Raw genomic sequence first — 22,912 nt, 5'->3', positions numbered from 1 at the left:
GAAGAAGAGGCCTCACATGCACACTAAAAATATGGTTCATTTGGCCAAAAAATCACATCCATTAATTGTAAGAGGTTAATTTCTAATTTCAGATAAAGTAGAAGTTGTCTGTATTTGTCTCCTGGCAAATTGGGGGAGGGACACAGACATACATAGATAATGACTTCTGACCCTGCCTGGGGTCTAGGAACTAGGCCTAGGTGTGAGTTGACTTGATTTTGAGTGACCAAAATCATTGTTGAAACACTGAGGTCTGTTTTGGCTGCAAGAATCCCAACTTAGGAGACAAATGAGTTCACATAACTGAGAAGTCCGAGGGCTTCAGGCATAGCTGCATCCAGGAGCTCAAACAGCACCAACAGAACCTGAGGAGGCCTCTGCACTGCTCTGCTTTCTTTCATGTTGCTCTGCTCTCAGTAGTGACAGAATGGTCACCAGCAGTTCTTAGCTCTTACCTATCCCCACAGCAATCCTAGTGGAAAGAGGGCACCTCCCTCTCTCCCAGCTCCACACAAATCCCAGAACAGGGCTATAGGATACCTGAACCAACCCCGAAACAGGTGTAGTGCTCTGACTGGCAGACTTGGTCACATGATTAACCCTTGTGTTGGGGTTGAAACCAGCCCCTTCCAAACCACATGGCCTGAGGGTGGGAGGGGCCGTTCCCCGAAGGAAAATCCAAATGCCTTTTAGGAAGAAAGGGGAGTGGATGCCGGGCACTCTAAGTTTTCGAGAGAACCCCAAGAACCCAGGACACAGCCAAAGCGAATGATGTGATGGAAACAAAGGGCTGAAATTGGGGGTGGGAGTGGCAGCTGGGGTCGACCAGGGGGTATGAAGGGTCCAGGTGATTGAAGGAGCCAGAACTGGAGCGAGTCTTGAAGGTTCAAGAACAACACCAGAGCCCCCAGAGGAGGAGCTCAGGGTCAGCTCCAATGACATCACCTGCTGGGAAGGGGGCTCCCTTTCAAAGCCAACAGCAAGCTGGGAAGGCAGGGACTCATGGGCCCCCCACGCCATGATGACCCATCACGATCCAAACCCTACAACAACCCATATCTCCCACGTCCGGAACCTGTGACCTGGGGCTCCTACAGAGACACGGCCAGGCCTGGGAGAGGCCCCAGCTCAGAGCGCTCGAGTGGAGTTTGTGTTTCTGGGCAAGACACCCTGGACACAGCTCCACAGTGACACACTCATCCACACCACACACACACACACACACACACACACCCTCCAAGGCTCCTGGTCCCCACCTGTGAGCGTCTGCCGCATCCCATGTGGTTCTAGGACGTGAACTCAGTCTTTTGGCTCCCAGCCGTGGTGACCTCACACCACTCTTGCCCCCTTGCTGGCTTTGGAACTCGACCCTCCTGCTCCTCTACCCCGCCCTGGGGTGGCTCCAGCACCCCAGTCTCTTAGTAATGAATGGGAAGAGGCACCGGGGTTACGGAACAAAACATTTACTCTCTCTGGTTGTGGTACAAGCATGGCCATGTCCACTTCAGACCGTTAACTTCTTCTTGGGCCTCAGATCGTCCCCCTTTTCAGGCACGCTGTCCATGTGTAAATCCCTGTTTCTAGACTCTCTTGCGGTGTAGTGGCTGAGCACCATTTGCCGAAGCCTGCTGTGGTCCAGGGGTTGGTCCACTGTGCCAAAGATGGGACTCGTGTGAGGAGTTTGGAAATCAAACCCAGCACGGCAGGGGGTGGGCTTCCTTCCCAGGGACAGTGCCTCTCTGCCCTGTTCAAGGATGTCCAAGCCTGGTTTGGTGTCCCTCCATAGTGCTGGGGGTTGGAGTGTAAAAATTCTCAAAGTCTAGGGAGAGGGAGGACAGGCAGAGATGTACTGCTCAGGGATGGCCAGACAATAACTGTTTTTCTTTTCCAAGATGAGGATGTAAAGATGAGTTTGGTTTAGTATCAAGGAGTTAGGGTCACCATGTGCAGTTGCTCAGGATGTAGATTGCACAAAGACACCTGTTTCTGCAGGGCTGAAATCCAGCCCCCCACTTGATTGCCAAGCCATGTCTACCCATCAGGGGCTCCTTTTCCTAATTAATCTGCCCAGAGGGGGTTGCCTCTTCTAATTCACACATACAAGCCATTGAGGCTAGTGGGCTAAGAGGACCTAATGTTTATCAACATTCCCTTGAACAGAAATGAAGACATCATCTGTACATTCCTGACCTTGTGAGGACAGTGTTCTCAACAGCTGTGCCCTGCCACCCTCCTCCTTTAAGAACTCAAAGGGCCAAGGGAAGCTGTGCTAAGGTGGCTGACATCAGGCCCAGTTTTCACTCCTGCTAAGTCTCAGGTGCCTTAAATAAATCAAACAGGAGGTGTGTATGCCTGTGCACCTGTGCACAAGCGCCTGTTGGCCGTCCCCTCCCTCCATCCTTGGCACACTTGAAACGTTGCTCACAGAAGGGGGGCAGCTTTTAAAAATACCAAATTTTTTCCTCTGATTACTCAAGTCATGCAAGGTCATTTTAAAAGAAAATTCTAAGCAATACAGAATTAACTTAGAAATGCAAAGTTCTCTGTAAACCACCACCCAGAAATACCCACTGTAAGTCAGCAGTATACATCCTCTTTGTTTTTATATGTATCATCAAGATAACTTCCTCCTTCCCTTCCTCCTCCTCCTCCGCCTTCCTTCTCTCTCTCTCCCCCTCCCTTTATTATAAATCAGGTTGTGAAGGGCTGTCCTGTACACTGCACGATTTTTAGCAGCATCCCTGGCCACTAGATGCCATATATACATGTCAGTTCATGTCGGCCCACTGTATTCTTTCTAGTGGCTGCATAGTATTCTGTAGCATGCATGAGTGAACTATAACTTATTTAACCAATCTCTAACGGGTGAGCATTTCAGTCACTTCCAGTTCAATCACCCTCCTACTTCCATCTTTAACCCTTGAATGTTTTTCTTTGAAGGACCAATCCCCACAAGCGAGATTACAGACTCAACGTGTGTATCTGAAACCGTGGGTAATCATTAGTCAACCCCATTTCACCTGTAACCTGCCTTCACTAAGCAAGGTCGTTTTAATTATTGCTACAAAAGACTTGCTTGTCTTCCAAGCAGTATGTAGCCTAAACAATGTGTTTGCATGAGTTGTTTTCCAGGAGCTTGGATTCAGCTATGTCTAGTTCCAGGTGAGCTGGTTAACGCTGGAAGGAACCACCAATCCTTTAACTGGGCACGTGCGAGTGTCACTGGATGACCTCTTGAACGTGCAGAGGCCCACATCTTAGTTACACCGGCACAGAACCCCGATTACCGCACCGTTTTCCAATTGCCTTTCCTCATACTCCCCACGCCTCGGACCACCCTGCTTCTTTATTCTTTTTTTTTTTTTTACTCGTGAATTTTTTATTTTTATTGGGCTATAGGGGATGGATTGGGAAATATCTCTGTAAGTTATGCCCTACTAGGGAAATGTCCATTCTAATTTTCTTGGGATAGCTTTCGGAGTTTTTTCTTTTTCTTGGAGCTGCTGCTCTTGCTGGCAGCAGCCTCTTCAGGTCCACTGCTGACAGGCTCCTCCTTGGAAGAGAATTTCCTCTTTTTCTTGGGGACCCTCTTGTTTCCTGACTCTTCAGGGTCACTATCTGGTTCCTCTTTGGGAAGAGATTTCTTCCTCTTGGTAAGACTTACACTGCCAGCTGTCTCTTCAAGATCACTAACCAGCTCCTCCTTGTGCTTCTTTATTCTTTATCCCATAAATACCTGAGCCCCTTGCTTTCGGGGAGGCGGATTTTGGAGGTTTGTTCTCCCATCTCATCTCCTCGCTTCGCTGTCTTGTTAATAACCCCCCTCTCAGCTGCAACCCTCCACGTCTCAGCGTTTGGCTTGCTGCGTATCGCAAAAACCGAACCTGGCTCAGTAACATAACCATTTCTCAGGCTTCCCGAACGTTTTGCCAAACTGCCCTCCAAAACCCATGTGGGGCCGATTATATCCCCACCTTCGGAGAGAAGGGCAGACCCCCACGAGGGGGAGTATCATGAGCTTCGGCCTCCAAAAGCAAGGATCAATGCGCAGGCGCCCGCAGGGCCACAGTTCAGCTCTGGTGTGAACCGTCTCGGGCGCTTCAACCACGGGGCTGGGGGATGTGGATGGGGATGCGGAAAGGAGGTCACAGATGGAGGAGCGACTCTCAAGAGCATAGGGTGAGGGTGGGAGCCGGGATCAGGGAATCTCCTGTGCCCATAACTTGACAACCTGGAAATTTTGCTCATTTTAAGGTTCATGAAATGGTCACAAATTTGTTGCAATTTTTAAAAAGTACCCAGGATAACTAAACTTCAGAATCTGTGGCTGAGTCATTGCGCAGTAGAAAGAGAAGTCCGGGAAGAAAGAACTCACCTTCATCCAACCTGTCGCTAGAGGGGTCAGCCCCGAGCACTGGGGGGATGACCTTGATGGGTTCTGCAGGCTTGAGGAGGGCAGAGCCGCCCCAGAAGGGGTTGAGGAAGGGTGGCGGGACGTCCGTCTCCGCCACTTCCATTTCCATGATCCGCTTGTAGGATTCTAACAGCAGCAGGTCGTTGGTCTTCTTTTCAATAATGGCTGGAAAAAAATAAGCAGAACCAAGAGGGCTGCTGGGAGACCGGAGTCCCGGGGAGAGCTAGAGGTTGCGCCCCCTGCTGGACATGAATGGTAGCAACAGGAAGTGGAGCAGGTCATGAGCTCCTATAAGGACAAGGCTTTCTCTTGGGTTACATCACACTTTCCCTAGAGGGCACAATTTGGTTCTCGAGAAGCAAAAATAATCTGACTCTTTAATATATAAAGTACAGATATACATACAAGACGTAAACAGTTATATGGTATATGAACTGTATTCCACGAGGCAGAGCAGTTGGGAAAAGAATGTCTAAAAAGGCTCCTTAGGGCTCCCCTGGTGGCACAGTGGTTGAGAATCCTCCTGCCAAGGCAGGGGACACGGGTTCGAGCCCTGGTCTGGGAAGATCCCACATGCCGCAGAGCAACTAAGTCCGTACAGTACAACTACTGAGCCTGAACTCTAGAGCCCGCGAGCCACAACTACTGAGCCCACACACCACAACTACTGACACCCCTGCGCCTAGAGCCAGTGCTCCGCAGCAAGAGAAGCCACCGCAATGAGAAGCCCGCACACTACAATGAAGAGTAGCCCCTGGGGCCTCCCTGGTGGCGCAGTGGTTGAGAGTCCGCCTGCCGATGCAGGGGATACGGGTTCGTGCCCCAATCTGGGAGGATCCCATATGCCGCGGAGCGGCTGGGCCCGTGAGCCATGGCCGCTGGGCCTGCGCATCCGGAGCCTGTGCTCCGCAACGGGAGAGGCCACAACAGTGAGAGGCCCGCATATCGCAAAAAAAAAAAAAAAAAAAAAAAAAAAAAAAAAAAAAAAAAAAAGAGTAGCCCCTGTTCTCTGCAACCAGAGAAAGCCCGCGTGCAGCAGCAAAGACCCAACACAGCCAAAAATAAATAAATAAATTTATTTAAAAAAAATTTTTTTAATTAAATAAAAAAATAAAAAGGCTCCTTAGGGGACAATAATGAAAAGAAGATTGAGGAACACTGGGTTACACTAAAAATTGGGAGCCCTGGGCAAGCTCTGCCTTAAACTATGGATTTTTTCCTCAGTGCTGTCTCTGAGTTTGAGGGAGCTGCCCTTCCCACCGTGTTTCATAGCCTCATGGAGTCACCAGAATAATTCATTCATTCATTTATTCATTCATTCCACAAATTATTATTGGATGCCTATCATGCCAGGCATGGTGCTACAATGCATGGAAGAAAAAGAAAATGACAATAAACAATAACAGAGATGCAGTCCCTGTCCTGATGGAGCTCATAAACTTCAGTGTGAATGGGGGGACAGAGAGAAAGGCAAGTTCAGCAAATAAATACACGTATCCCTCATTATCCAGAAGCCTATTATCTGAATTCAGTAACTACTGGATCTGGATAATTTTTTGAAGAAAACTCACACAACCCATACTATTTCTATTCTCTCTGAAAATCAGGAACCAAAAAGATTTGCATCTGAACCTTGCTATTGGATCTCAAGAACCTCATAGATTCAGATAATGAGAATTACCTGTGCATAGAGACAAACTGGGTGAGTATTAAATAATAGGACTGCTATAAGAGTGAATAATAGTGGGTGGGGGAGGACCAGCTTCATATGGGGCAGCAGAGGGAGGCCTTGCTGGAGGGAGGGCATTTAAACTGAGATCTGAGAATGAGGAGGAATTGGGCATGGGATGAGTATCCCAGGAACAGCCCATGCAAAGGCCCTGTGGCAGGGATGAATTGGGGGAAGGATTTGAAAATACAGAGAGGAGGGGCTTCCCTGGTGGCAGAGTGGTTGAGAGTCCGCCTGCCGATGCAGGGGACGTGGGTTCATGCCCCGGTTTGGGAAGATCCCACATGCCGCGGAGCGGCTAGGCCCGTGAGCCATGGCCGCTGAGCCTGCGCGTCCGGAGCCTGTGCTCCGCAACGGGAGAGGCCACAACAGTGAGAGGCTGATGTATCGCAAAAAGAAAAAAAGAAAGAAAATACAGAAAGGAGAGCACTGTGGCTGGATGTGGTGAGAAAGCAGGGAGAGCAGGACAAGAGATGATGAAAAATGTAAGTAGGGGCCAGGCTATAAAGAACCTGATAGGCTGTGGGTAAGAAAGAGTTAACGTAGCAAAGCCTGACTGCTCTTAGAAAAGGCTGCTCACCAGATTGGACCTTGGATAGCATCAGAGAACTTGAATTTCAGGAAGGTCCCCACTACCATTATCTGTTAAAAGAGTGGCTCATCATGCTTAAACTGTGGTATAAAAAATGTGATTTATGCTGAATACTCACTATTCTTTCTGGGAGTCTGGAATTTGGGTATGTGTCATGCTGGAGGTGCCTATATGATGAGCCCCCAATCCAAACCCTGGACAATGAGTATCCAATGAGCTTCTCTGGTTGATAACATTTCACTTGTGTTGTCACAACCCATTGTTGGAGGAATTAAGCTAATTTTGTGTGAACCCATTGGAAGAGGACCCTTGGAAGCTTGCTCCTGGTTTCCTACAGACTTCACCCCAAGCCCCTTTTTCCTTTGCTGATTTTGCTTTGTATTCTTTTGGTATAATAAATCAGGGCCATGAATATGACTATATGCTGAATCCAGGAGCCCTCCTAGTGAATCACTGAAACCGGTGGGAGGGAGGTGTTTTGGGAACCTCTCAAAAACAGATTATATTAAGAACCTTAGATTTTATTCTAAGAGTAGTGGAAGCCATTCATTCTAAATTGTCATGATCTCTGTAGGTGCATCCTCCCTCTCTATCCTGAGTTCAAGGCCTATGCCTAGAAATGTGTGTTATAGTTAATAGGCATTTGCTACATGCCAGGCACTGCTCTGAGCACTTTATTTCTTCTTTTCCAATCTAAATGCCTTTCATTTCTTTTTATCGCCTTATTTCCTTATCGAGGACCACCAACACAATATTGAATAGGAGTTGCGAGAGCAAACATCTTTGCCTTGTTCCTGATCTTAGAAGAAAAACATTCCGTTTTTTCACCATTAAGTATGAGGTTAGCTGTAGGTGTTTTTGTAGATGCCTTTTATCAGGTAAGAAAGTTTCCTTCTAGTTCTAGTTTGTTGAGTTTTTATCATGAATGGATGTTGAATTATGTCAAATACTTCCTTTTGCATCTATTGAGATGATCATGTACTATTTCTCTAAGAACTACTCATTTATTTAATCCTCCCAATATTTTTTTGGATGAAAAAACTAAAGCACAGAGAGGTTCAGAAAGTTGCCCAAAGTCACACAGCTAGTAAGAGTAGAACCAAGATTTGAACCCAACCAAGCTGGCTTTAGTGCCCACATGCTTCACCACCAGGCTCACTACCTCCAAAAGAACAAGTCTTTGGGCCTGGTCATAGAAATCTCTGGAAATGGTTGCTACCCCAGCTCGACTCACCAAAGTACTGTGGGAGGTTGGTATCGGTGATTTTCCCTGTCTCCCCTAACTGTACCAGGATCTTGGTGGCATCACAATTTATCTTCTTAAACAGATTCTCAACCGAGTTCTTGAGATACTCCAAGGTCTTGCTGATCTCCTTGTAGTTGTTCTCATACATATCTGCCTCCTCCGTGGTCTTCCTTAGTTTCTCCTGTGGCAGACCCCAATTCCCATTCAGGTCAGCCAGGTCACCACCCTGGGCTCAGCCCTCACATGAGAGCTTTCACTGGTAATGAGGATTTAGGACCCTCTGGAGCCAGGATCTCCAAAGTGCAGGTTTGCAAACCTCTAAAGGGGTGCAAGATCAATTTAATCATTAAATGGGCCTCAATCCACATTTTAAAAAAATGAAATAAAATGACCAGAAAAGAAAGGAAAAGAAAATACTAACATGCATTGCAGGTAGTGAGGGTAGATATTGTTTAATGTAAGTTTTGTTTACTTACATACGTGTATGTGTGTCTACATGTGTACTGGATTACAGTATTTTTTAAAAGCTGGTGACTCATTTTAAAAAATAGCCCACAGGAAGAAATATATTTTACATTGCGGCCCAATACTTATATACGTGTGTGTATTTTTATATATTTATCTAATCAAATGAAATTATAGATTCACAAATCATATTCTTATTGTGTGTTCTAGTATTTTCCATTCTGTTCTGTTCTATTCTATCTTGTTACTTTTAAATGCTAGTTGCAATCCAACAAACCAATTTCACCACTCAGTTTAAATCACATTAGAGCACAGTGGTTCTCAAAGTGGGGTTCCAGGACAAGCAGCATCAGGTTCACCAGGGAACTTGTTAGAAATGCAGATTCCTGGGATCCAGTCCAGACTGACTGAATCAGAGGCTCTGGGGGTGGACCTGGCAATCTGTATTTAATGCAGGTGATCCTGATGCATGATAAAATTTGAGAACCTCTATGAGTCCACTGGATCACAATTTTGGCTTCATATTGGTATCACCTGGGAGTGTTAAAACATTTGCTGCCCAAACTCCAGCCTCAGAGATTTAGACATCTTGGTCTGGGATGCAGCCTGGGTATCAGGAATTTTAAAGCCTCCGAAGTAATTCTGACTTGCAGCCCAGACTGAGAATCGTTGCTCTGGGATCAGTGCTTCAGTGGCTTCCTGCCTCTCCCTCTGAGTTCTCAGCTTGCAAAGGTGAACTGGGCCCTGGAGGACCAGCCTTGTTCCCACCAGCTCCATACGGAGCATTCCAAATAAGGATCCCAAAGGGCCCTATTCACACCCCCATTTTCCAGGTGAGGAAGCTGAGGCTCTAAGGAATACAGACAGGAGAGGGAAGCCATGGTTTGAACTGTCTCTCAACCACCACACCAGGCAGCTTCCTCTGTCCCAAACACTGGAATATTCAGTTCCCAGGGCTGCATTTCCTCATATGACAGCAAGAGCCCCCCCCCCATTCTAAAGGTGCATTAAAAGATCACGTGGTTGAGAATTCCCTGGCGGTCCAGTGGTTAGGACTCTGTGCTTCCACTGCAGAGGGCACGAGTTTGATCCCTGGTCACGGCACTAAGATCCTACAAGCTGCGCGGCATCGCCAAAAAAAAAAAAAAAGGTCACATGATTAAAAACATTTCTTGGGGCTTCCCTGGTGGCGCAGTGGTTGAGAGTCTGCCTGCCGATGCAGGGGACACAGGTTCGTGCCCTGGTCCAGGAAGATCCCACATGCTGCGGAGCAGCTGGGCCCGTGGGCCATGGCTGCTGAACCTGCGCGTCCGGAGCCTGTGCTCCGCAGTGGGAGAGGCCACAACAGTGAGAGGCCCATGTACCGCAAAAAAAAAAAAAAAAAAAAGTTTCTTAAAGCCTGATGTGACAGTGACAACACATGTCCAGCACCTAAAATGTTCCAGGCATATTACACACATCATCTTAACTTATCCTCACAACTGCTCCAGTTTTCAGATGAGGAATATTGAGGTCAGAGAAGAAAAGTGAACTTGTGTTTAGCTCTTCTGTATTGAGTTGTCTAATACCTGACCATGGGCACAACTCTTTATTTGGACAATTATTTGGTAACAAGATGATGGTGATTTGAGGTTTTATTGACTTACGGGATAAACAACAATAATAATGATAGTTATGTTTATAGCTCTCTGCCCTGCACTGTGCCAAGCGTGTACATGCAGTGTTTTATTCAATCTTCATGGCCCTACAAAGTGAGTACAATTTTTATCCCCATTTTACAGGTGAGACAACAGAGCCTCAGAGAGGTTAGGTTACTTTCTCAAAGTCACACAGCCAGGAAGAGACTCTTCTGGGAGTCATACCTAAGCATTTGTTCCCAGGGCCTGGTTGCTTAACTCTTATGCAAAACCCTCCCATTAAAGGACTGGTTCCACCACTTCTCCCAGAGGGGAGGATGAAATGGAAGTTAAGTGGAAAGGTTCCAAGAGTAGAGGAGATGGAAGCGATCTTTAGCAGGGGGGTAAGAAAAGTGGGTTCTAAGTGAGCCCATTGCTATTAAGACAAATTCTCTTGCTTAGAGTATTTGCATTTGAAAAGAGGCTCCAGGAGTTCCTACTAAAGCCCAAGGAACAAAGAGCTGCTGGAGGACTTCAGGCAGAGGTGGGGGAGATGCTTGGTGTTGCCTGGTCAGCCTTCCCAAACTGTGTCCCCCTTTATGCCTTCAAAACGCCGAGAGGCAGAACAGCATCAGTCCCAACCCCAAGGAAGTATTTGGACACTGGATGGCTCAAAGCCAAGGATGCAGGACCCCAAGAACGTGTCCGACTTAAGGAGAGTCTCCTTGAACTTGGGCCCTGCCTGCAAGTCTACATTCCCCATTCCCGAGTCCTGGGAGAGGTTGCTGAGCCTGAGAGGTGCTTTGCTGCCCTCCAGTGGCGCATGAGAGAATGGTATGGCCAACCCTTTTTGCCACCTGCGTGCCAAGAGTAGAAATAAGCCACAGAGAAAGGAAGGGAAATGACCAAGGAGTGTAGTTCCTGGGCCAGGAACTACTGGATTAGAACAGGGCTTTGCAGTCAAACTCTCTGGTTCATATGTTTGTCAGACATTTGTTATCCATTCTCCCCTTATACCTTAATAACAAAATGCTGATTGTATTTGGGGTGGCAATGTGCCAGCTAAAAGTTATATCTCCAACCCTCCTTTGCAATAGGGATGGCCAGTGAGACATAGATACAGAAGTCACTGGCTTAGAATTCAGGGAAAAAACTTTTAAGCTGACTAACTCAATTAGCAAGGCCTTTTTTTCCTTCCCTACTTTCTTTCTGCTTGGAATGTGTATGTGATGGCTGGGCCATTGGCAGCCATGATACAACCATGAGGCATCCTTGAGAATGTAAGCCACACACTAAAGATGGCAAAACTGAAAGGAGAAGCCTGGGTTACTGATGACATCATGACCAGCCCTGAAGTGTTCATCTCCAGGTTTATGTTTTAACAAAGTAAATAAACTTCTATTGTTTAGGCCACTGTTATTTTAGGTCCCTGTTATTAGCAGCTGAATGCAATGCAAAGCTCATGCAGTATCCCTGCTCCATGATGTTGGCGATTACTTCCCTGAACCTCAGTTTCCTCATCTGTAAAATAGATCATATCACCTACCTCATAGAGCTGTTGTGAGGATTAAATGAGATAATGCAAGCAAAGCACTTAGCCCAGTGCCTAGTACGTAGTAATGGCTCAGGAAATGTTTGTAATTACCATTATTGATTGAGAACAGGCCACAGCCAGGACAAGGGGGAGAGAGAAGAAAAGACTGAGGCAGAGATCTGTCTGGAATTTACCAGCCTGGGATGAAATTATAGGCACAAGGGCCTGAGATAGACTCCCTCAAGTGGGAGAGTCTTTAAAATAGACAAAGAGGGCCTCAGGGACAAAAGTCTGCAGCAAGATCTGTAGCAGAGGCTGCCTGTAACAAAAAGGCAGGACATGTCAAGCCATGACCCAGGCCAGTAGATAGTCATGGGGCAGACATCTTCCTCCTCCTGAGAACCAACTGACAGGTCACCTGACAGACAATGGAGACCCCTGCATCCCTCCCTCCCCACCCTGGTCTTACCTCCAGCTGTCTCAGGATGGAGCAGTTGTCCTCATGTGATGATGTCTGTTGGGATTGCGAGCGGATGACCTCATTCTGCTCAGGAGAGAACCAGACCATAAGGAAAAGCAAGTGCTCCCCACCCCAACACACCTAAAAACAAGCCAATGCCTCGAGGTGTTGGTGAGGATTTAACTTATCCATTTCAAGTAGCCCCAGAACCCCTGGACCCCTCTTATGTCCATGGAGGTTATTTCTGATGTTTCTGAATTAAAAGGAAGATGCAGGCATGAGCAGGTGGGTGGTTCATCCTTTCTGAAGAACTGTGTATAATCAGTAGGATTTGCTGCAATGGTGGCAATGTTCTCTCTGTGCCGTCTAGCACTGCAGCCACTAGCCACGCACGGGCACAGAGCACTTGCAATGTGGCTAGTCCCACTGAGGAACTCATTTTTTAATTTACTTTAAATTGATTTAAACTTAAATCGCCCCACGTGGCTGATGGTTATGGTAATGGACGGGCAGCTCCAGAGCAGGGGTTCTCAAACTCTAGCATGAAACAGAATCACCTGGGGGTTTGTGAAAACACAGATATCCGGGCCCCACACCAGAGGTTCTGATTCAGTATGTCTGCGTGAGGCCCACGAATGTGCATTTCTCGCAAGTTCCCAGGAGATGCTGCTGCTGCTGGTCCAGGGACTAGATTTGAGAACTCCTGGGCTAGAACAGTGTGTCCAAATGTAAAAGGCAAGCACCTTTTCATGGGGCAATACCATCTCTAGGAGTCTGTCCCATGGAAACAATAAGACATGTGGACAAGGTGGCCACTCAAGGCTGTCCCTTGTGCTATTATCTGTAATCTGCGTTAGGGACAACCTACATGTCTACCGGTTGGGGATTGGTTAAGTAAACGATGGTACATTTACATTGTGGGGGGGAAAGGGTCTCAAATTAAAATATGGTTTAGGGCTTCCCTGGTGGCACAGTGGGTGGGAGTCTGCCTACCAATGCAGGGGACACGGGTTTGAGCCCTGGTCCCAGAAGATCCCACGTGCCACGGAGCAGCTAGGCCCGTGCACTGGAGGTGCTGAGCCTACGCTCTGGAGCCCGTGAGCCAAAACTACTGAGCCCACGTGCCACAACTACTGAAGCCCACACGTCTAGAGCCCGTGCTCCGCAACAAGAGAAGCCACTGCAATGAGAAGCCCTCGCACCTCAACGAAGACCCAGTGCAGCCAAAAATAAATTAATTAATAATTTTTTTAAATATATGGTTTAAATGCAGATTCATGGCTTATTCTCAGAGAATCTAGGTTTGTAGGTATGGGATAGGGCCTGGGGAATCTGTTCTTTTAAGAAGTATTTTGTGATACTACCACAGAGCATCTAGGGTCTCCAGAAGCCTCTAAAAAGAACATAGAAGATGTTGGGCAGTATCTATGATGAATTGTTGAAGAAAAAAATGTATTAAACAGCATGAACTATCTAGTATACACCCAGTACTATAAGTGGGCATCTAGGGAAGTGTGTGTGTGTATGTGTGTATGTGCACGCACGGACACATGCTTAAGTGCACACCTCCTTCATAAAGCAATGTCACCAAAATATTTATTGGCAGTATCTCTGAGTGGTGATATTTTGGTGACCTGTACTTTTTCCTTATATTTTTCTGAATTACATTTTCCCACAGGCATATCTACTTGCACATGGCCCCACGTTCAGGAAACAGTGACATTGCAAAAGGAAGGGCTCCCCTCAGTCCCCACTAAGCACAGGGACCTCAGAGGAAAGAGTAATGAATTCCCAGAGGAGGTGACATCTGTCAGGACTAATGAGTGGTATTGCATCAGAAGAAAAGTGGGAGGGGTGGGGAATAGCATGAGGAAAGCCTCAGAGGAGGGAAATGCAGGGGGAAGCTGGGACAGGCAGCTGATGAGAGTGCCTTGGGGGTCGTGATGGGAGCTGAGCATGCAGGGGCAGGTTGAAGCCAAATTTTGAAGGTATTGGAGTGTCACACTAAGGAGTTTAGACTCTCTCCTGTGCAGATAGTTCCAAAGGCTGGTTATGTGTTTTCTGCAGAGTAAGTAGCCCAGGGAGCCAATTAAGTTTGGGAAATTATGGATTCAACAAGGTAAATAGTTTCTTTACTGTAGGATTTGTCAGAGCCTTTATTATGCTCATATACATCAACTCTCTCCAAGATTAGTTTACCATCTCTCCTCAATTCTGTGAAGCTGTTGATTAACAGGGGTCAGCCAGCTTTTAAGGCAAAGGGCCGGATTGTCGATATTTTGGGCTTTGCAGCCCACATATGGTCTGTCTTGCATATTTTGTTTCCTTACAACCCTTTAAAAATGTGAAACCATTCTTGGCTCATGGACTGTACAAAAACAGGCCAAAGGGCATATCTGGCTGTGGCTATAGTTTACTGAACTCTGGATTATAAGACATACCATGGATTTTAAATGTCACTTATTGGGGGTGAGGGGACATGAACACATTAAGTGTATGTATCAACTGGAAGACAAATACCAATTTCAGGAAGGTTAAAATGTAAGGGGAGAACACTGGGGGAATATAGTATTTCCTAAACTTTTTTGATTTGAAGCCCTTTTTTCTGCAGAGTATCTCAAGGAGTGTTCCAAGGAACCCACTTTGGGTAAGGCTGCTGTGGGAGCAGGCGGGCCCCTGGCCTGGGAAAGAAGAGGTGCCCTGACCTGGATTCTCTCAATCTTCTTGTGCATCATCTCCATGTCATTGTTGAGCTCTGTGACATACAAGAACTGAGCAAAATTCTTCTCCTCCTTGGCCAGAAACTCCTCGATGAGCTGATTCAAGTTGCCATTCTTCATCAGCTTCAGCAGCCGGAGGTGAGCCACCTCATAGCTCTCAAAACTCTCACCCTTGTTCTTCTTCGCATGCTTCTTTGCCTTGAGAGCTAGAAAAGGAAGAACCGGCAAGCATGAGTCTGAAAGGGAAGCCGCTCAGAGTAGTGCCCAGGGGAGGGATATGCTCCATAGCATTATCATTGTGCCCTGGGGAGGGGGCTAGACTTTCCCATGAGATGGAGTGGGAGCTTCCCTCCTTAGCCACTTCACAAATATCTAATTGATCGTCTACTATGTTCCAGACACTGTGCTGGGCTCTGTTGCTACAAAATCACTGCCCCACAGAGCTTTTAGTGGAGGAATCAGCCACAAAGGGAAAAGAAAAAGAGATAGCCAAGTAAACAGAAAAAGAAATCCAATAATTACCATTGTGGCCCAGGCAATGGAGGAGATGTAGTAGGTGCTGTGATGGGGGAGTTGCGTGGCCAGGGAAGGAGGTGACACGAGCAGGATGAAGACTGGGGAAGCCCTCTTGGCAGAGGGCCTTAAGCAGGCTCAGAGCTTGGCAGATTCAAGGCATTAGAACCAAGAAACTTCTCCAAGCCTTGCTCCCCAGCCTGATGCCTGCAATAGCCCCACCGCTCCTGAATCCAGTCTTGTCTCTCTGATTTGGCCTCCACATGGCGATCGGAAGGACCTTTCTAGATCTTCCTAGGCACGTCTGGCCACGTGACCCCTTTTCGTGTGTGGCTCCCTACTGTCCCTGGGGGGAAGCTGAAGTCTCTTGGCATCGTTTAAGATCTGATCCCCTCTACCCCTCAGTGCCTGGTCACTATCAGACTCAGTCACTAGTCTGCCTAAATCCTCTGATAGCTTCCCACCATGCTTAGAATCAGTGTGAGCTCCCTGTGCAGCCTATAAGGGCCTGTGTAGTCTGGCTCCTCCTCACCCCTCCAATTTCATCTCCTACCACTCTCCTGTTGGCATCAACTCACTCCAGCCACACTGGCCTCCTCTCTGTTCTAGAAATATGCCTACCTCACTCTCACCTCAGGGCCTTTGCACCTGCAATTCCTTCTTCCTGGGATGTGCTTCTCCCAGGCTTCCATGTGGCTGGTTCTCTCCTATCATTCAAGTCTCTGCCCAAATGGCACCTCCTCCAAGAAGCCCACCCTGACCACCCTAGATAAAGCAGCCCCTGATTACTCTCTGTCAATCACCCTGTTTTGTTTTCTTCATCATGCTCATGGGTTCCCAAGAGATCAGATTAACTTTTGCATTTGCCAATTTGTCATCTCCCCTGACAGAAGGTCAGCTCCAGGAGGACAGGACCTCTGTCTTATTCCCCACTGTCTCCCAACACGTAGCCCAGTTCCTGGCACATGGTCAGTCCTGCAGGAGTGGCCTCTGCCTGTTTCTCCAGCTTTGCATCTACACTCCAGTTAACACGTTCCTGCCTCTGGGCCTTTGTCTCTGCCTGGATTCCTCACCCTTGCACAACTGGATTCTTTTCATCCTTTAGATCACGGTCTGAACAGCCCCTCCTTGGCCATCCTATCCAAGAGAGGTCTCCCTGTTACTTTTCCATCTCAATCCCTTGTTTTCTTCCTTCAAAGGTTCTATCACAACCTGAAGTGTTTGTATTTGTCTATTTGCTTGTTTTTTCTGTGTCTCCATATCTAGAACATAAGCTCCGTGACATCAAGGACTAACACTTTCTTGATCACTGCTCTGTCTCTGGTCCCCAACATGGTGCCTGTTTCAGGATAGGTGATCGTTAAAATTTGTTGGAAGACCAGGAATGCAATGGTTGGATGGATGAAGGAAGGAGTCAACTGATCATGAAGAACTTACCCCTGCAGTGTCACAGGAACAGGAGGAGCCTGGAGGCTGGAAGAGCCAGCAGAAGCTGCTAGAGGAGATGTGACGAGAAAGATGACAAGGCTGAGGCAGTGAGAAGAGGAAGGATGGACGCACAAGCCAACTGGAGTGGCAGTGAATGGGAGAACTCCTATTGACTGCACAGTTTGGGTCTTGGATGCCTAGCGGAATCTTGAGGCTGCTCAGTGGATTAGGAGAGAGAAGAGGATAGAGGTAGGACCTCAGGCTTTGCGGGGCAGACACATTTGGGATGGGGTCCTGGATCTGTTACTTACATTGCAGAGGACCTTGGCTATATCCATGTATCCTCTCTCAGCTGCAGGGCCCTCATATGTCAACTGGGGGTGTTAATAATAATGTCTGCCTCTTGGAGATGTTGTGAAGGCTAAATGGAAGCCATGCATGCCAAGCATGGAGAATGGAAGCTGCCATGAGCTAGCGGCTCAGTAAATGGATGGATGGGTGGATGGAGGATGGAAGGATGGATGGACAAAGGATGGAAGGATGGATGGATGGCTGTATGGAGGATAGAAGGATGGATGGATGGGTGGATGGAAGATGGATGGGTGGATGGATGGATGGATAGATGGAGGATGGAAGGATGGATGGATGGATGGATGGACAGCAGGTCCAAAAGGTGGTTTTTGTAATGTTAGAGAGTGAGGGATGGGATTTCTCAGAAAAACACTTCCAGCCATACTGTTGCAAATAAGGTAGGAAGGGACAGAAGGGGCTGAAAGAAAAAAAAAAAACAAATGCAACTGCACAGGGGGCCTCTCCCTTCAATCTGCTGAGGATAGAGTTAACATAGCAGACCTGAGACTGCTCTCCTTAGAAAGACCTGCTTGCAAGGTTGGCCCTTGGCCTTCATCTGGGAACTTAAATGGCGAGCAGCTCCCTACGCTGATATAAAACTTTCCTAAACGGTAAGTGTGGCTACTGAGCCCAGGCTGTAAGGACAGTGTGCTTTATGCCAAACACCTGCCTTCCTTCTGGGAAGCTGGAATTTTGGTATGTGCTGGGGAGAGGGTGCCAACGTGACCAGCCTCCAGTAAGAATCTTGGGTACCGAGTCTCTAATGAGCTCCCCAAGCAGACAACTCTTCACATGTGTTGTCACAATTAGATGCTGGAAGAATTAAGCATGCCCTGTGTGACTCCACTGGGAGAAGATCCTGGAAGCTTGTGCCTGGTTTCCTCTGGACTTCGCCCCACGCACCTTTTCTCTTTGCTGATTTTTCTTTGTGTCCCTACATCATAGCCATATTTGTTGAGTCTTGTGAGTCCTCTCTGAGAATCACCCAGCCCGGGGGTGGTCTTGGGGACCTCTGACACACAAGTTCCTCCTCTAAACAATGGAAGGAGAGCCACGGGGTGAGGACACATCCTACAGGTTAGGGGTGGCAGATAAAACCCAAGGCATCCAGTTAAATTTGAATCTCAGACAAACAATATATTTTTTTTTCCTTTGGCCACACTGCACAGCATGCAGGATCTCAGTTCCCCAACCAGGGATCGAACCCCTGCCCCCTGCAGTGGAAGCACAGGGTCTTAACCATGGGACCACCAGGGTAGTCCTGACACAAATGATATATTTTTAACAGTATAAATAGTCCCAATTGTAGATAAATCACAAATAATTTTTTAGTATAAGTATGTCTCAAATACTGCATGAGACTAAAATTTTATTCATTGTTTATGTGAAATTTAAATTTAACTACATCTTGTATTTTTATTTGCTAAATTTGGCAAACCTACTGCAAGGAGACTCGGGCACCTTCAGTTGAGAGAGAGAGAGCGAGAGAGAGAGAAAAGAGGACACCTGGAAAGCGTTACCTTCTTCCTTTTTGGACTGCTCCTCAAACTCAAGGCGATCATTCAGCTTGATGAGCAGGAAGGATTTGAGCTTGGTTTCATGATCATAGAGACGCTCCAACTCTCGGATCTCCAGCTTGTACTTAGAGATGTCCTTCTGCTGGCGGTCCTTCATGGCAGCCATTCGAGCCATGGCTTCCAGCCTGGGCAAGGGGGACATGACAGAGTCTGAGTGTCCGGAGGCACCTTCCTTCTTCTCCCCTCTCCCTATCAGTCCAGACAGACTTTCTGCCTGGTCAATGACCATCACTCCTTTTAATCATGGAGGTTTCTGGAAGTAGAGGAACAACTTTCCTCACCTGAATGACAGCAGTTGACAGCTCTAGACCACCCTCAGGAAATGATTTTCTATCATCACCATCATCACCATCACCACCGTCATCATGATCATCATCACCATCAGCAACATCATCACCATCAGCATCACCACCACCATCATGATCTTCACCACAATCACTACCACCACCACCATCAGCATCATCACACATCACCATTATCACTATTACCATCATCACCACCACTTGTCAAGTACTATGTCCCAGCCACTCGCTTATATACACATATTATTTAATCCTCACTACCACCTGAAGTGGTCCTCCCACAATGTAGTAGTGATGGAGCCAGGGTTCAAACCTAAATCTCTCTGACTCCCAAATCTGCACTCTTCACCAGTAAACTGCATGCCTTTTGCCCCTCTAGGTGTGAAGCCGGGAGACAGCCCAGACTGAGAGGGACCCCTAGGACTAGAGGCAGGGACACCTGGGGGAGATGGTACAGCATAGGGGTTTGAATCTCAGCTCCACCACATCTGCCATTTATCTGGATCTCAGGTAAGTATTTTGGCATCTCTAAGCTTCCATTTTCTGGTATGTAAAATGGGGATAATAACTCCTAGGGTTGTTGTGAAGGTTGAAATACTACCCAGAGCATCTAGCATCCTGCTTGGCCGACACACAATCAGCACTCAGAGTTATTATGATGATGATTTCAGGTTCCTCAACACATAAACACAGGGGGTAGAGGTGGCCCAGAGTAGGAAGCTCAGCAGGGGGCTGAGACATCTTTGCCCCCAGGGTCTCTCCCCCAGCCCACCTCTGCTCATAGGCCTGTGCAGACTGCTCGATGGCCACATTCATTGTTTTCTTCTGCATCAACAAGCACCGATGAATCTGCTCGTAGACGTTGTCATAAGCAGCCTTCTCATACTGTAGGTCTTCAGTCTCCTTCCGGAGCTTCGCATTGGTGGTCAGCATCTTGTCAAAGTGTACAGTGACCTGCAAGGAGGGCTCTGCTTCAAAATAAGGCTCACTCCTGGGGCATGAGACAAGCTTCCAGAAGGCAGCCATAGGGTTGAAGGGTCTTCCCCTCACCTCCCACCCCAGGCCCACAGAACAATGGTTGGAGTGCTGCCTGGCCTGTGTGCACACCATCGTTCACCTTCTCCCGACTCAACCAATGAGATGAGTATGTTCGGCTAATGGCTTCACAGACATCATTCTTCCCTCTTAGCAAAGGGAGGCAGAGTTGTTTGCAGAGTTTTTGTTGTTGTTGTTGTTTTTTGGTCACGTTGCAGCACGTGGGATCTTAGTTCCCCGACCAGGGATAGAATCCATGCCCTCTGCAGTGGAAGCACGGAATCCTAACCACTGGACCACCAGGGAATTCCCCCAGAGAACACCTTACGTACGAGATGCAAACGGGTTTCCAAAACGTGGATCTGTTTTTGCAGTTTCCAGGGGTTATTGGCCTCCTGTATTTTTGAGAAGATCTGTCTTTGGTTTATAATTTTTTTATCCATCTGAACGATCTGAAAAGAAAGAGAGAGAGAGAGAGGGAGAGAACCCAGCTGTGTTAACATCTGTATGGGTACAAATGCGACAGTTCACTAACTCAGGTGTGGTAAAACAAAAACTGCAATGTTCTTTCTTTTCCCATGAATGGAATTTTAATTCTCTCTTGGGTGTGTGCTCAACTCAACTTAACCTTAGCCAGTTTGGGGCAAAATGAGGCAACTTAGGGTTTTTATTCTCACCCGTGCATGTAAATTTCACTCACCCGTGGGCAAAAATTTCACCCGACCCTAAAGCCACGGTTTCCAGAAGAAATGGCATTATTCCCCCAAGAAGCCTTCTGTAAACTTTGTTTTTTGTTTTGTTTTGTTTTGTTTTGTTTTTTGCTCTTGCAATGATGAGGATGCTAGTGGCACTTAGTGGCAGGTCATGAGATGTCACATACCCTGCAACATGTAAGACAGCACCAAACATCCAAGAATTGTCCCCCACCCCTTTTGACTTTCCAGTGCCCCTCTGGATGTTAGGCAGGTGAAGAACCTCTCTATAATTTTCTGTACCTAGAATCAAACTGTCTTTTACATATACACACAGTATTTTTCATTAGGTTTTAATAGACACTTAATTATCCAGGAATGTAGTCACTGTATAAATCAAGAGAATGTTCGTTGATTTGTTTGGAACTTTACCAAGAGTTGGCCGCCATTTTGGAAATCATGACACCAGCACAACCTGGATCATCATCTTTGAGTTGTGGATACAACAAGCCCAAATCAGTCTGCAGTGTGGAATCTTCAGTGATTCTGCATATCAATAATACTAGCCTCTGACTATATCTTTTAGACCAGCGGTCTGCAAACTAAGGCCCTGGGCCAAATCTGCCCCACTGCCTGTTTATTGTTTGTTTGTTTGTTTGTTCATATTTATTTATTTATTTTGGTTGCACTGGGTCTTACTTGCAGCACACGGGATCTTCATTGCAGCATACAAGATCCTTTTATTTTTTTTTTGGTCTACAGCATGTAGACTCTTAGGTGTGGCATGCATGCATGATCTAGTTCCCTGACCAGGGATCGAACCCGGGCCCCCTGCATTGGGAGCACAGAGTCTTACCCACTGGACCACCAGGGAAGCCCCCACTGCCTATTTTCATAAATAAAGTTTTATTGACACACAGCCATGCCTATTCTTTGCATTGTCCATGGCTGCTTTCATACTATGAAGGCAGAGTGGAGTAGCGTGGCCCACAAAGCCAAAATATTTACTATCAGGGCCTCTGCGGAGCAATTTGCTGGCCCCGGTCTCGATAAGTCAGGCCAAAACATGCATGTATCAAAATACATATAATTTTAGTGTAAGTAGCTTTCCTTTATTTTTCCTTTGCATTATAGTTATGGCATCATATTGATTTAAAAGAAGAAGGATAAAGGATTATATCATCTATGAATTTCACTTCAGGATTGTAAAGGAGGTATTACCAAATATTTGCTGTTAAAAAGGGGCATTGGCAGTTGAATGACTCATAATTTCAAGTGTCAACAACTAAAAATGATTAAGTTCAATTAGGTTCAGGTCTTGTTAAAAACATGCTTTCCTTGGGAATTCCCTGGTGGCCAGTGGTTAGGACTCCTCCCTTTCACTGCTGAGGGCCCGGGTTCAATCTCTGGTGGAGGAACTAAGATCCCACAAGCCGTGCAGTGTGGCCAAAAAAGAAAAAATAAAATAAAGTGAAAAACATATGCTTTCCTCAGAAGAATTTACTCTCTCTGCCTTTATGGGCACAGATCTCAGCAGCCTCCCTTCAGGGGCAGCAGCTTGTATCAATTAGGAACATATGCAACTACAAATTACAGAAAGCCCAACTAACAGTGGTTTAAACAAATTATGGTTTATCTTTCCCTCATAATACACTGCTGGCTTAAGTTCAGTAACTCAAGGAGGTAAAAACAAGATCTCTGTAATTCACCTGGCTTCTCCCTCAAAAGATGGCTGCCATTGCACCAGCCTTCACACAGTTATGTTCCAGGGAGGAAAGTAGAGGAAGCAATATGGATGAAGGGTATGACCTATATCTGGAAAGCAAAACTTTCCCAGACACCCCTAACAGATGTCCCCTTACATTTCATTGTCTACCTTTAGGTGCAAGGGAAGATGGGAAATGTAGCTTTTTAGCTGGGCACATGCTCACCCTGAATAAAGTCAGGAATCTGTTAGAGAGGAAAACATAAAGAATGGGTAAACAGCTGGCAGTGTTACCCACAACACTATGTAGTTACAGTTGCTTCAAGGAAATTCAGGCCCAATATTGCCAGATCTTCCAGTTTTTTTAAAAGAGAAGCCAGATATCTGAATTTTTACATGAAATCTCCTGATTTTTAACATGCTAGGCCAAAGCCTTCATGTTGTCAGGCTCAGCCTGTTCTGAAGGCCACTGGTCTACTCATACGTTTAGGGTCATGGAAGACCCACAGAAAAGTGATGAAAGATGGTTTTTA

The 22,912-nt window shown here is 46.8% G+C and overlaps 1 protein-coding gene across 1 annotated transcript in view; it reads right to left on the bottom strand.

The window, feature by feature from the left end:
• Positions 1-1,504: 1,504 nt before the first annotated feature.
• CCDC63 (coiled-coil domain containing 63) overlaps positions 1,505-22,912 on the bottom strand; it is a 141,819-nt gene continuing 120,411 nt past the window's right edge. Inside the window, exons 5-12 of the mRNA XM_060119645.1 lie at positions 20,315-20,434; positions 19,720-19,901; positions 18,589-18,770; positions 14,762-14,982; positions 12,066-12,140; positions 7,970-8,162; positions 4,376-4,579; positions 1,505-1,650 (exon numbers count right to left, since the gene is read on the bottom strand). Coding sequence (XP_059975628.1) covers positions 1,505-1,650; positions 4,376-4,579; positions 7,970-8,162; positions 12,066-12,140; positions 14,762-14,982; positions 18,589-18,770; positions 19,720-19,901; positions 20,315-20,434 — 1,323 coding nt within the window. The remainder of the gene's footprint in view (positions 1,651-4,375; positions 4,580-7,969; positions 8,163-12,065; positions 12,141-14,761; positions 14,983-18,588; positions 18,771-19,719; positions 19,902-20,314; positions 20,435-22,912) is intronic.

The sequence above is a fragment of the Mesoplodon densirostris genome, chromosome 15 (assembly GCF_025265405.1).
Source record: "Mesoplodon densirostris isolate mMesDen1 chromosome 15, mMesDen1 primary haplotype, whole genome shotgun sequence".
Lineage (NCBI taxonomy): Eukaryota > Metazoa > Chordata > Mammalia > Artiodactyla > Ziphiidae > Mesoplodon > Mesoplodon densirostris.
The sequence above is the reverse complement of the archived record's forward strand: the minus strand, read 5'-3'. Positions and strand labels throughout refer to the sequence as shown.